The 12,533-nt window shown below is 41.5% G+C and overlaps 1 protein-coding gene across 1 annotated transcript; it reads left to right on the top strand.

Moving 5' to 3' along the window:
* The first annotated feature begins 4,522 nt into the window (after nt 1–4,522).
* On the top strand, nt 4,523–10,817 carry ch25hl3 (cholesterol 25-hydroxylase like 3). Its single transcript, XM_086313386.1, has 2 exons — nt 4,523–5,242; nt 8,374–10,817. Exons 1-2 carry the CDS (start codon nt 4,803–4,805, stop codon nt 8,747–8,749), a joined length of 816 nt encoding a protein of 271 aa, XP_086169512.1. The 5' UTR covers nt 4,523–4,802; the 3' UTR covers nt 8,750–10,817.
* Nucleotides 10,818–12,533: the final 1,716 nt, after the last annotated feature.

The following is a 12,533-nucleotide window of genomic DNA, read 5'->3' as shown; positions in this document are numbered from 1 at the left end:
TTTAGAAAAAAAAATGGGGATTTTATGCTTTTATCCCTATGTAAATCATTAAAATTATGTGATCTAACTGGTATTTAAAGGGTTAAAATTCTGAATTTGAATGAAATTTTGATTTTCATGAACAGCACAATCTAAAAAATCAAGTAAAAAAAGGTGGAAATTTTTCTTAATATATGAATTTTATAGCATTTTGTAAACGTAAACAAGGGGTGGCCATTTTTGGCCACGAACAAGCTGAGAGGGAGTTTTTATGTTTTTGCTCTCTCTGCACAAAAATAACAATCCATTATAATCAATGTTGATGAAAATCAATTACATGCCCCAGACTCTACTATTAATAATACAAGAAATTTCAGTAGCAATGCAATTATATAAAATTGCGAGATTTGAGGTTATCTTCCAGCTGGTGCAATGGACAAACAAACTGGTGTTTAAAGGGTTAAAATTTAAAAAGTAATAATTATTTTATATTTATTAACTCATTCACTGCCAGCCATTGGCAGTGAATGAGTTAAACCCATTGACTCATGCACTGCCATTGACGGCTATAGACGTCAATGGCAGTGAATGAGTTAAATAATTATAAATAATTATTATAATTATAATGTCAGGCAGAGAGGCGTGCAGTCTTACACGCCTCTCTGCAGCTTCTCTCCTCCTGCTACCCCCCCCCCCCCCCCCCCAAAAACCCATCTCCATAGAGACTGTGTCAGCTTCCAAAAAGACAAAAAACAAACTAAAAACCAGCAACAAACAACTTAAACATAAACAATCACAAAGAAAGAACAATACAGTATCCACATCTGAACCAAAGAGTAAAACAGTGAAATGTGGATTATTAAATATTAGGTCTCTCTCCTCCAAGTCTCTGTTAGTACATGACTTAATAATTGATCAACAAATCGATTTACTCTGCCTTACAGAAACCTGGTTGCAGCAGGATGATTATGTTAGTTTAAATGAATCAACACCCCCGAGTCATTCTAACTACCAGAAATCTCGAAGCACAGGCCGAGGGGGCGGTGTGGCAGCAATTTTTCACACCAGCCTATTAATTAATGAAAGACCTAGACAGACTTTTAATTCATTTGAAAGCCTGATGCTTAACATCGTCCACCCCAGCTGTAAAACTCAGAAACCAGTCTTACCGTACTTGTTATCATCTATCGTCCACCTGGGCCTTACACAGAGTTTCTGTCTGATTTCTCAGACTTTATATCTAATTTAGTTCTGAGCTCAGATAAAATAATTATTGTGGGTGATTTTAACATCCATGTAGATGCTAAAAATGACAGCCTCAACATGGCATTTAATCTGTTATTAGACTCTATTGGCTTCTCTCAAAATGTAAAAGAACCCACCCACCACTTTAATCACACTCTAGATCTTGTTTTAATATATGGCATAGAATCTGAACATTTAACAGTGTTTCCTGAAAACCCTCTCCTGTCTGATCATTTCCTGATAACATTTACATTTACAATAATTGATTACACAGCAGTGGAGAGTAGACTTTATCAAAGTAGATGTCTTTCTGAAAGCGCTGTAACTAAGTTTAAGAATATAATCCACCCACTGTTATCATCTTCAATGCCCTGTACCAACACAGAGCAGAGCAGCTATCTGAATGCTACCCCAACAGAGGTCGATCATCTTGTTAATAATTTTACCTCCTCACTACGTACGACTCTGGATACTGTAGCTCCTGTGAAAACTAAGGCCTCAAATCAGAAGTACCTGACTCCGTGGTATAATTCTCAAACACGTACCCTAAAGCAGATGACTCGTAATCTGGAGAGGAAATGGCGTGTCACAAATTTAGAAGATCATCATTTAGCCTGGAGAAATAGTTTGCTGCTGTATAAGAAAGCCCTCTGCAAAGCCAGAACATCTTACTATTCATCACTGATTGAAGAAAATAAGAACAACCCCAGGTTTCTCTTCAGCACTGTAGCCAGGCTGACAAACAGTCAGAGCTCTTTTGAGCCAACAATCCCTTTAACGTTAACTAGTAATGACTTCATGAACTTCTTCACAAATAAAATTTTTATCATTAGAGAAAAAATTACCAATAATCATCCCACAGATGTAATATTATCTACAGCTACTTTTAGTACCATTGATGTTAAGTTAGACTCTTTTTCTCCAATTGATCTTTCTGTGTTAACTTCAATAATTACTTCCTCCAAACCATCAACGTGTCTTTTAGACCCCATTCCTACAAAACTGCTCAAAGAAGTCCTGCCATTAATTAATTCTTCGATCTTAAATATGATCAACCTATCTCTAATGATCGGCTATGTACCACAGGCCTTCAAGCTGGCTGTAGTTAAACCTTTACTCAAAAAGCCATCTCTAGACCCAGCAGTCTTAGCTAATTACAGGCCAATCTCCAACCTTCCTTTCATATCAAAAATCCTTGAAAGAGTAGTTGTCAAACAGCTAACAGATCATCTGCAGAGGAATGGCTTATTTGAAGAGTTTCAGTCAGGTTTCAGAGCTCATCACAGCACAGAAACAGCTTTAGTGAAGGTTACAAATGATCTTCTTATGGCCTCTGACAGTGGACTCATCTCTGTGCTTGTCCTGCTAGACCTTAGTGCAGCATTCGATACTGTTGACCATAATATTCTAATAGAGCGATTAGAACATGCTGTAGGTATTACAGGTACTGTGCTGCAGTGGTTTGTATCATATCTATCTAATAGACTCCAGTTTGTTCATGTAAATGGAGAGTCCTCTTCACACACTGAGGTTAATTATGGAGTTCCACAGGGTTCAGTGCTAGGACCAATTCTGTTTACATTATACATGCTTCCCCTAGGCAGCATCATTAGAAGACATAGCATACATTTTCACTGCTATGCAGATGACACCCAGCTCTATCTATCCATGAAGCCAGATAACACACACCAATTAGTTAAAGTGCAGGAATGTCTTAAAGACATAAAGACCTGGATGGCCGCTAACTTTCTGCTTCTTAATTCAGATAAAACTGAGGTTATTGTACTCGGCCCTGAAAAGCCTAGAAATATGGTATCTAACCAGATTCTTACTCTGGATGGCATTACCTTGGCCTCCAGTAACACTGTGAGGAACTTTGGAGTCATTTTTGACCAGGACATGTCCTTCAATGCACATATTAAACAAATATGTAAGACTGCTTTCCTCCATTTGCGCAACATCTCTAAAATTAGAAATATCCTGGCTCAGAGTGACGCTGAAAAACTAGTTCATGCATTTATTACTTCCAGGCTGGACTACTGTAATTCATTATTATCAGGATGTCCAAAAAACTCACTGAAAAGCCTTCAACTAATCCAAAATGCTGCAGCAAGAGTCCTGACAGGGACTAGAAAGAGAGAGCATATTTCTCCTGTTTTGGCTTCCCTTCATTGGCTTCCTGTTAAATCCAGAATTGAATTCAAAATCCTGCTCCTCACATAGAAGGTCTTAAATAATCAGGCCCCATCTTATCTTAATGACCTTGTAGTACCATATCACCCTATTAGAGCACTTCGCTCTCGCTCTGCAGGCCTACTTGTTGTTCCTAGAGTAATTAAAAGTAGAATGGGAGGCAGAGCCTTCAGTTTTCAGGCCCCTCTTCTGTGGAACCAGCTTCCAGTTTGGATTCGGGAGACAGACACTATCTCTACTTTCAAGATTAGGCTTAAAACTTTCCTTTTTGCTAAAGCATATAGTTAGGGCTGGACCAGGTGACCCTGAATCCTCCCTTAGTTATGCTGCAATAGACGTAGGCTGCCGGGGATTCCCATGATGCATTGAGTTTTTCCTTTCCAGTCACCTTTCTCACTCACTATGTGTTAACAGACCTCTCTGCATTGAATCATATCTGTTATTAACCTCTGTCTCTCTTCCACAGCATGTCTTTTATCCTGTCTTCCTTCTCTCACCCCAACCGGTCGCAGCAGATGGCCCCGCCCCTCCCTGAGCCTGGTTCTGCCGGAGGTTTCTTCCTGTTAAAAGGGAGTTTTTCCTTCCCACTGTCGCCAAAGTGCTTGCTCATAGGGGGTCATATGATTGTTGGGTTTTTCTCTGTATCTATGAAGCGCCTTGAGGCGACTTTTGTTGTGATTTGGCGCTATATAAATAAAATTGAATTGAATTGAATTGAATTGAATTGAATTGAATTGAATTTAAAAAAGAAATGAAGTTACTTAAAAGCTTTATGCAGAAAAAATGGCAAAAAACAAAACAAAACATAAAAATAATAAAAATTACAGACCTAATCTGTTGGTGGCCACTTTTGGCCACGAACAAGCTGAAAGGGTAGTGATTTTGAACAAGCCCAGAATAACACATATGTTAAATCAAAATCACATTCCACCGTTACATAAAGCACCTGAAGTCTAAATATGCGTAACGAGAACACGCTCTTGAGAAGGTATGAAAAAAGGAAAAACAAGAAAATAAATCGTTTTTATTCCTGTCGGTGCACATTTATAGACCCTGAGAGCCATGTGCGCACAGTGAAGCCACCAGCAGCCACCGCAGCGGGCGTCATCGGAGGAGTGGATGGCTGGGAAAAAAAGAAAAAGTGACAGTCCTGTCTCAGAATTCCCCTTTAATCCCAGCACTGAAATCTGAGGATTTACTTCACCTTTTCACAAGAAACGAAGCTCCACCCACAGCATCGTGTCTCTCCCTGTGGAGCAGCTCTAAGTTACTTCTCCGGGAAGAAAAACATTTAAAGGAGGATACAGATCCTTTTAGAGCATCTGGTCAAAACGGCCGCACGCATGAGAGGATGTAGAGGACGAGACTATGGTTAGAAGGTCGTGATGGTCGTACCCTGCACTGAGTATGGAGAGGCACAGGCGCCTGTCCTCCTGGGGCTGTGGGAGTATGTGAAGAGCGGACAGGAGGACGTGCTCCGCTCACCGTTCCTGCCCGCGTCTTTTGCGTTCCTGGCGCACGTGCTGCTCTGCGTACCTTTCCTCGCGCTGGATGCGCTGGGGAGCGTCTGTCAGCGGGTTCGGTCATGGAGGATGACCGCGGGCTCGGGTCCGCCGCCGTCTCTGAGCCGATGGTTAGAGTGTTTCTGCAGGGTTTTGTATAAATACGTGACCGTGGTCCTGCCCGTCACTGCGCTCTTCAACACCCTAATAAACCTCAAGTTACCTGATGTGGCCCCCAGCTGCTGGCAGCTCTGCGTGGAGGTGGTGGCATGCCTGCTGCTTTTTGACATGCTCTTCTTCATGTGGCACTACGTCATGCACAGGTGAGCAGCACGCGCATTTGTTGGGCTTCCTTCCTCCCCCAACATGAACCCGGGTTTAAAAGAAGACATTCGGTCCAGCGGGCTGCTTGTGAGGTCCTGAGGGTTTGTCTGCACCAGTCTGCTGCTGCTTAACGCTTTAATTATTTTTGAAATGTGCTTTACACAGAAATGATAACATTTGGCATCCCTTCACAAAACACACACACCTATTGTAACCTGACAGACACATGTTTTTTTTTATTAGACAAGAATCAAATAAAACATAACAGCTCCGTCCCGAGGGAAGAAGCTGAAAATTCACCCTATAGAGGACGGGAACCATTTTTAATAATTGATAAAGCCATCCTTACCTGTTTAGAGTACAGGGAGGCTAAACATGGCTGTGACTCACCTATCAGACGACTGGACCATCTCACTATCTGATTCAGTGAGTTTTCCTCTGTAACAGAGGTCTGACCGAACCATGGCACCAAACAAAAGATAAAACGGACTCAATACAAGAACGATAAAACAAAGTTCAAATTGTTCAATGTGGAAACGAGCAAGTTTCCTGAGGCAGTAAAGGTGCTGGTGACCCTTTTTGCAGACCGATTTGCAATTTTAATCACAATTCAGTTTTACGTTTATTACGGTCCTGAGATATTTATATGATTGCACTTGCTCTATTTTCTGACCTTTTAAACAGCAGACCAGAGAGAAAACAAGAGAGTCCGCTGCTGATACTTGTTACGCATGTACATTTTAAGGACTGATTTCGGTTTTTTTGTCCTACAAAGGATTTTCTTGCGTTAGAAAGAATGTAAACCACTTCGCCAGAAGTGTCAAGCATGAACTCCAGCTTCCCAGTAACAGTATCTTTATTCACATCATTCCAATATAAAATCAGTGTTGGGTTCCTGATCTTTGCCCTTGATAAATCACTTGTGCGGCTAATAGCTGTAACACTGGCTCTAACAGTGCCAGTTAAAGTACCAGTAGCACTCGTTTTCTGTTTTTGTCTGTAGATATTATATAATTCTGACTTCTGAGAACTTTCCAGCAGAGGCGGAGCCAGACATTTGAAACACCAGGGGCTTAGCCCTAAAGGGTAGTATGCATGTGGGATTTTTTTTTTTTTTTTTGGGGGGGGGGGGGGGGGGGGGTAGAAATGACTGAAAGATTAATAGGCTCTGTTTTGAGTTTTGTTCAAAAAGAAATGACTTCATATAGGGAAAAATATATATCACATGTGCAGGACACCTTAAACTAGTTTTTTAATTAAGCAGCAAAGCAGAACAAAATCAGGGCTGCATCAAGACACGAGGACTAAACCCCAATTCAACCAGACCCAAAACTGATCCGGAATTAAAACAGGACTACAACAGTTCAAAATCAGGACTACTGAGCACTTAACTAAGACAGAACCAGAATCAGAACTAGATGATAGTAGCACTAAAAATCTTCATAGACCCGCACTACACTTATTTTTTAATTCTACCAAAGTACACTATTTAGATTCAGAAAAGTTTATATAATTATTTAGCCTTGTTGTGCAAACAAGCCTGCATAACTTAATAAATGTAGAATTTGAAAAATAGCAAACCTAAAAAGAAACACTAGGTACGAGATACATGAGGACCTATGATACGCTGATACTTTTTGTAAACAACCATTTGACTAACACGTGTGTCTCACCTGCTCTTGTTCATCTCTGTTCTGTCCTCATTCTCTCTCTCCCTCTCTGTTCCTCTCTCTCCCTCTTTGTGCTGACAATCATCAAATATACAGTTGAAACCAGATATTTACACACTCTTCAGATCAAAACACAAACACTTTTTTAATTGTAACCTCAAATCAGACTAAATGTTTATTTTTTTAGATTGATAAATATAAAAAACATATTTGTTAACTTTAAGAGTAAAGAGAGAAACTATCTGTATTTCTTAATTGTAAATGGCACCAAATTGTATTCAAACTTGAGCCACACTTATGGAGCTCCACAGTTCTCTTCCTGGTGTTTTGGTTGACATCTCTTAATTTTCCCATTTCAAAGAAACAGGCTCTGTGTTTTGCCTTATATGCATCCACAGCTGTGCCACCAATTTACTCACATGGACTCTACGAACCTATCAGAAGCTTCTTCAGCTCAGAATGGAATCGTCTGGAGTTTTCTTGTTAATTAACAATAAACTTAGTGTATATGTACTCTTAAATTTGATGAAAGTGATAAAAAAATAGACAGCTCTGTCTCTCTTTATTCTGACATTTAACTAATCCAAAAGATATTTCAATATTTATTTATCCAAAAACAAAACAAGTTTACTCTAAATTGATGTTCTTGTATTTTCCATAAAGTGTATGTAAATATCTGGTTTCAACTGTGGATATACTGCTGTGTATTGAAGTTCCTCTTGTTTTGCATAGAAATATACTGAACAACATACAAAGCATAATATATAAAATACTACCAGAGTTTTTTCTTTGAAAGAAGCTCCTTATGTCCATTCTTGTATATCAGTACATTACTGAAACCGATTTATTTAGCCGTGGAGGGTAACAACTGAAAATATGAAATAAACACACGTGTAAGCTAAAGAAACAGCATTGTTGTTGTTCGGCTTTTCATTTCGCCATTTGTTGATTCACTTGAAGAGCAAGTAACGTAATATGGGTCAAGTGATCAGTTTAACATCAATCTTTCGTGATACACCGTCATATTTACATTATTTGTACAGGATGAATGATTTGCTTTGGTACCTGGTCAAACTTCAGTTCTCCTCTGTCTGCCTGGCTCTGTTTCTCCAACAGCGCACTCGCAGGCAGCAGCTCCCCCGCTTAGTGCCTGAGCTCGGATCATACTAATATTAGGGGGGATTTACGCACAGTCGTAAATTCACATAGTGCACAGTGTGCACTATGTGTGCACTATGTGCTTTGAATATTGTGCGTATTTTTTTGCTTTATACAGTTGTCAGCCAGGCATCTAACTATGAAAAAATTACACTCCAAAAGACCCCGGGCTTCTGACAAAACAACCCGGGCTTAAGCCCAGCATGCCACCCCCCCACCCCCCCGCTCCGCCACTGCTTTCCAGTAATTTTCCATTACAGCACCACTGTAACCATAATCGGTGTGTGGGTTTTCATCCTTAGAGTTTCCTGGCTGTACCGCAACATCCACCAGATGCACCACCAGCACCACACTCCCTTCGCTCTGGCAGCTCAGGACTGCAGCTCGGCCGAGCTGTTGTCTCTACTGTTGCTGTCTCTGAGCAGCGCCTGGATGGTGGGATGTCACCCTCTCAGCGAGGCCCTCTTCCACCTCATCAACACCTGGCTTGCCGTGGAGGACCACTGCGGCTACGACCTGCCCTGGGCTCTGCACAGACTGCTGCCCTGTCTGGGAGGAGCCCCCCACCACCACGCACACCACAGTTTGCAAATCATAAATTACGCCCCTCTCTTCACGCACTGGGACCACCTCTTTGGGACGTATCGCGCATCGGTGCTGAATTCACGTCCACAGTGACAAGCCTGTTGCATTTTTTTTTTCTCAGATTCAATGAAGGATGTTATCTTTTGGCTGATGTTAACGTGTAATCTCACTATTCGCTCATTTATTACTACACATGTCGCAATCAATAATACAATACAATCACAACTGATACTTTATGTATGTAACCACTGTATCGTAGGCTGTAAGTGAAGACCCCCAGCATTTTCACCTTTGTCGCCAGAGCTTTCAGGGACTGTCAGAGACTGGAGCTGATTGTGAAACTAAGCACCACCGGATGCTGACTGCTCCAGCCGGTGTACCCTGATTCATCCTTCTTTATGACTCAATCACATACAAAATGAGCTGGGTCAGTAAAGTCATCAAGAAAGCATTTGCTCTGGTTACAGAGCAATGGAGCCAAAGACTGTTTACAGACACTGTGCCATGCAACTACAAGTCTTTATGCAACAAGAGGAGCCTGCCCCCTGCTGGCTTGTTTCAGAACTTATAAACTGAGCTATGGACAGGAAATCAGATCACCTTTACCTTGGGGAAAAAACAATGAGCCATTGTAGTTATGCTGAAGCGAGACATGTTTCATGCAACTGAAAATGCACCCCACCCCCACCCCCACATATTCTCATAAACTCAGAGTGACTTTGTTACTTTGGAGGAGTGAATCCGAAACAAAGACCTGTTTATACAACCCAGTACAGTGAATCTCATTTTACAGTTCATCAGTTTAATACTTTAAGCTCGGGCTTTTTAATGTGGCCAGTATATTGTTATTGTACAGCGGATAACAATCACGGCGAGGAGATCTGGACACATTTCAGATCCCCCACATCCAAAACAGAAAACTTAATTAAAAACTAAACTGAGACAAGTAAACCAGTCCAGGCAGAGCAAATTCAAGTGCAAGCTTTGTTTTTTGAACTCTAAATGCATTTAGACTGAAAATCTTTAGACAGATCAGCTATTTTGTGAGGAAAAGGTATATATTTTAAGTAGGCTTAGTTAGACACCTATATATTTTATTTTTCCTGTTACATTCAGGGCCTGTTTATGAGTGATTGTAAAGTTGTGTTGGAAATCTGCCCGACTGCTGTAGTGAATGAAAGCAGGACACAGACCGGGTTTTTTTGCCTCAGGCTCATGTTTCCACCGTGCTGCTGCGGTTAGTCATTTGTATAGCACATTTTGAGCCTTTCAGTAATCAGTTATATGCTCTGCTAACACGGTTCCTTGGTGCCTACAGTGGGGCAAAAAAGTATTTAGTCAGCCACCGATTGTGCAAGTTCCCCCACTTAAAATGATGACAGAGGTCAGTAATTTGCACCAGAGGTACACTTCAACTGTGAGAGACAGAATGTGAAAAAAAAATCCATGAATCCACATGGTAGGATTTGTAAAGAATTTTTTCGTAAATTAGGGTGGAAAATAAGTATTTGGTCACCTCAAACAAGGAAAATCTCTGGCTCTCACAGACCTGTAACGTCTTCTGTAAGAAGCTTTTCTGTCCCCCACTCGTTACCTGTATGAATGGCACCTGTTTGAACTCATCATCTGTATAAAAGACACCTGTCCACAGCCTCAAACAGTCAGACTCCAAACTCCGCCATGGCCAAGACCAAAGAGCTTTCGAAGGACACCAGGAAAAGTATTGTAGACCTGCACCAGACTGGGAAGAGTGAATCTACAATAGGCAAGCAGCTTGGTGTGAAAAAATCAACTGTGGGAGCAATCATCAGAAAATGGAAGACATACAAGACCACTGATAATCTCCCTCGATCTGGGGCTTCACGCAAGATCTCATCCCGTGGGGTCAAAATGATCATGAGAACGGTGGGCAAAGATCCCAGAACCACACGGGGGGACCTGGTGAATGACCTGCAGAGAGCTGGGACCAAAGTAACAAAGGTCACCATCAGTAACACACTACAACGGCAGGGAATCAAATCCCGCAGTGCCAGACGTGTTCCGCTGCTGAAGCCAGTGCATGTCCAGGCCCGTCTGAAGTTTGCCAGAGAGCACATGGATGATACAGCAGAGGATTGGGAGAATGTCATGTGGTCAGATGAAACCAAAGTAGAACTTTTTGGTATAAACTCAACTCGTCGTGTTTGGAGGAAGAAGAATACTGAGTTGCATCCCAAGAACACCATACCTACTGTGAAGCATGGGGGTGGAAACATCATGCTATGGGGCTGTTTTTCTGCCAAGGGGACAGGACGACTGATCCGTGTTAAGGACAGAATGAATGGGGCCATGTATCGTGAGATTTTGAGCCAAAACCTCCTTCCATCAGTGAGAACTTTGAAGATGAAACGAGGCTGGGTCTTCCAACATGACAATGATCCAAAACACACCGCCCGGGCAACAAAGGAGTGGCTCCGTAAGAAGCATTTGAAAGTCCTGGAGTGGCCTAGCCAGTCTCCAGACCTCAACCCCATAGAAAATCTGTGGCGGGAGTTGAAAGTCCGTGTTGCTCGGCGACAGCCCCAAAACATCACTGCTCTCGAGAAGATCTGCATGGAGGAATGGGCCAAAATACCAGCTACTGTGTGTGCAAACCTGGTAAAGACCTATAGTAAACGTTTGAGCTCTGTTATTGCCAACAAAGGTTATGTTACAAAGTATTGAGTTGTATTTTTGTTATTGACCAAATACTTATTTTCCACCCTGATTTACCAATAAATTCTTTACAAATCCTACCATGTGGATTCATGGATTTTTTTTTTTTTTCACATTCTGTCTCTCACAGTTGAAGTGTACCTCTGGTGCAAATTACTGACCTCTGTCATCATTTTAAGTGGGGGAACTTGCACAATCGGTGGCTGACTAAATACTTTTTTGCCCCACTGTAGAAGAAAGGTCTGTTTTTTCCATGGTTTCTGCAGTTGCAATTTTCAGCTGGCATCATGTCACCAGCTACCTGAGGATCCTTTACATATAACAAATAGAGAGTTTGTCAAGACTCTTGCATTTGACAGCAGTGTTAAGTCTAGCCATTATTTATGGCCCATTATCGCAAGTTTGCCTTAAGAGAATACAGTGCCTGTAACACACCATGTTTACAGGCAAGCAAGAGGGAGGCAGAGTCAGTGTTGCAATCTTCAGGATGGCAAAAGAAAGGGCTGCAAACAGTAATGAGAAGTATAAGTAGGTGAGCCTGTTTATGATTTTGGAAGGAGCATGGCTTATATAATGAATCAAGCAAGAGCAGTGTTGATAGTAAAGATGAAATCTCTTCCAAAGAAGCTAAAATACAGATCAAAACAATGGGAGTGAGGCAAAGGGAAAATAAAGGAAGTTCTCGGGAAGACTCGTGTCCAAAGGCAGGCAAAGATGGCAAGAGAAAAGAGGCACATACAGCTTGCATGCACATGTGCTTAAAAGACATGTTTAAGGGGCCAAATACAATTTATAGAGCAGGGGGTCAAACATAAGCCCTCAGGACACAAATCCTTCAAAAAAGACTCCAATCTAGCCCACCGGCAGCTTTGAAAATGTGAACAAGGGCACACATTTTGGAATTTCTGACTGTATTTTCACAGCCTCTTCTCCTGATAAAGAAGGCTCTCATGGCTTTTCTACTTGACAGAACCTTTCCTTTGTTTGTTTGGTTGGTTTTTTTTCACACATTTACTCAAGTTCAGTTGTTTTCGGGGCCGCCCCTCCGTGAGCCTGGTTCTGCCAGTGGTTTCTTCCTGTTAAAAGGGAGTTTTTCCTTTCCACTGTCGCCAAGTGCTTGTTTTCAAGGAGCTGTCTGATTGTTGGGGTTCTGCCTCTATTACTGCAGCGTTCCTTTTTTGTA

The sequence above is a fragment of the Aulonocara sp. 'chitande type north' Nkhata Bay genome, linkage group LG12 (genome assembly GCF_057382095.1).
Source record: "Aulonocara sp. 'chitande type north' Nkhata Bay isolate Kocher_YH1m ecotype deep benthic linkage group LG12, A_spYH_male_GT1.1, whole genome shotgun sequence".
NCBI classification, from domain to species: Eukaryota; Metazoa; Chordata; class Actinopteri; order Cichliformes; family Cichlidae; genus Aulonocara; species Aulonocara sp. 'chitande type north' Nkhata Bay.
The sequence above is the reverse complement of the archived record's forward strand: the minus strand, read 5'-3'. Positions and strand labels throughout refer to the sequence as shown.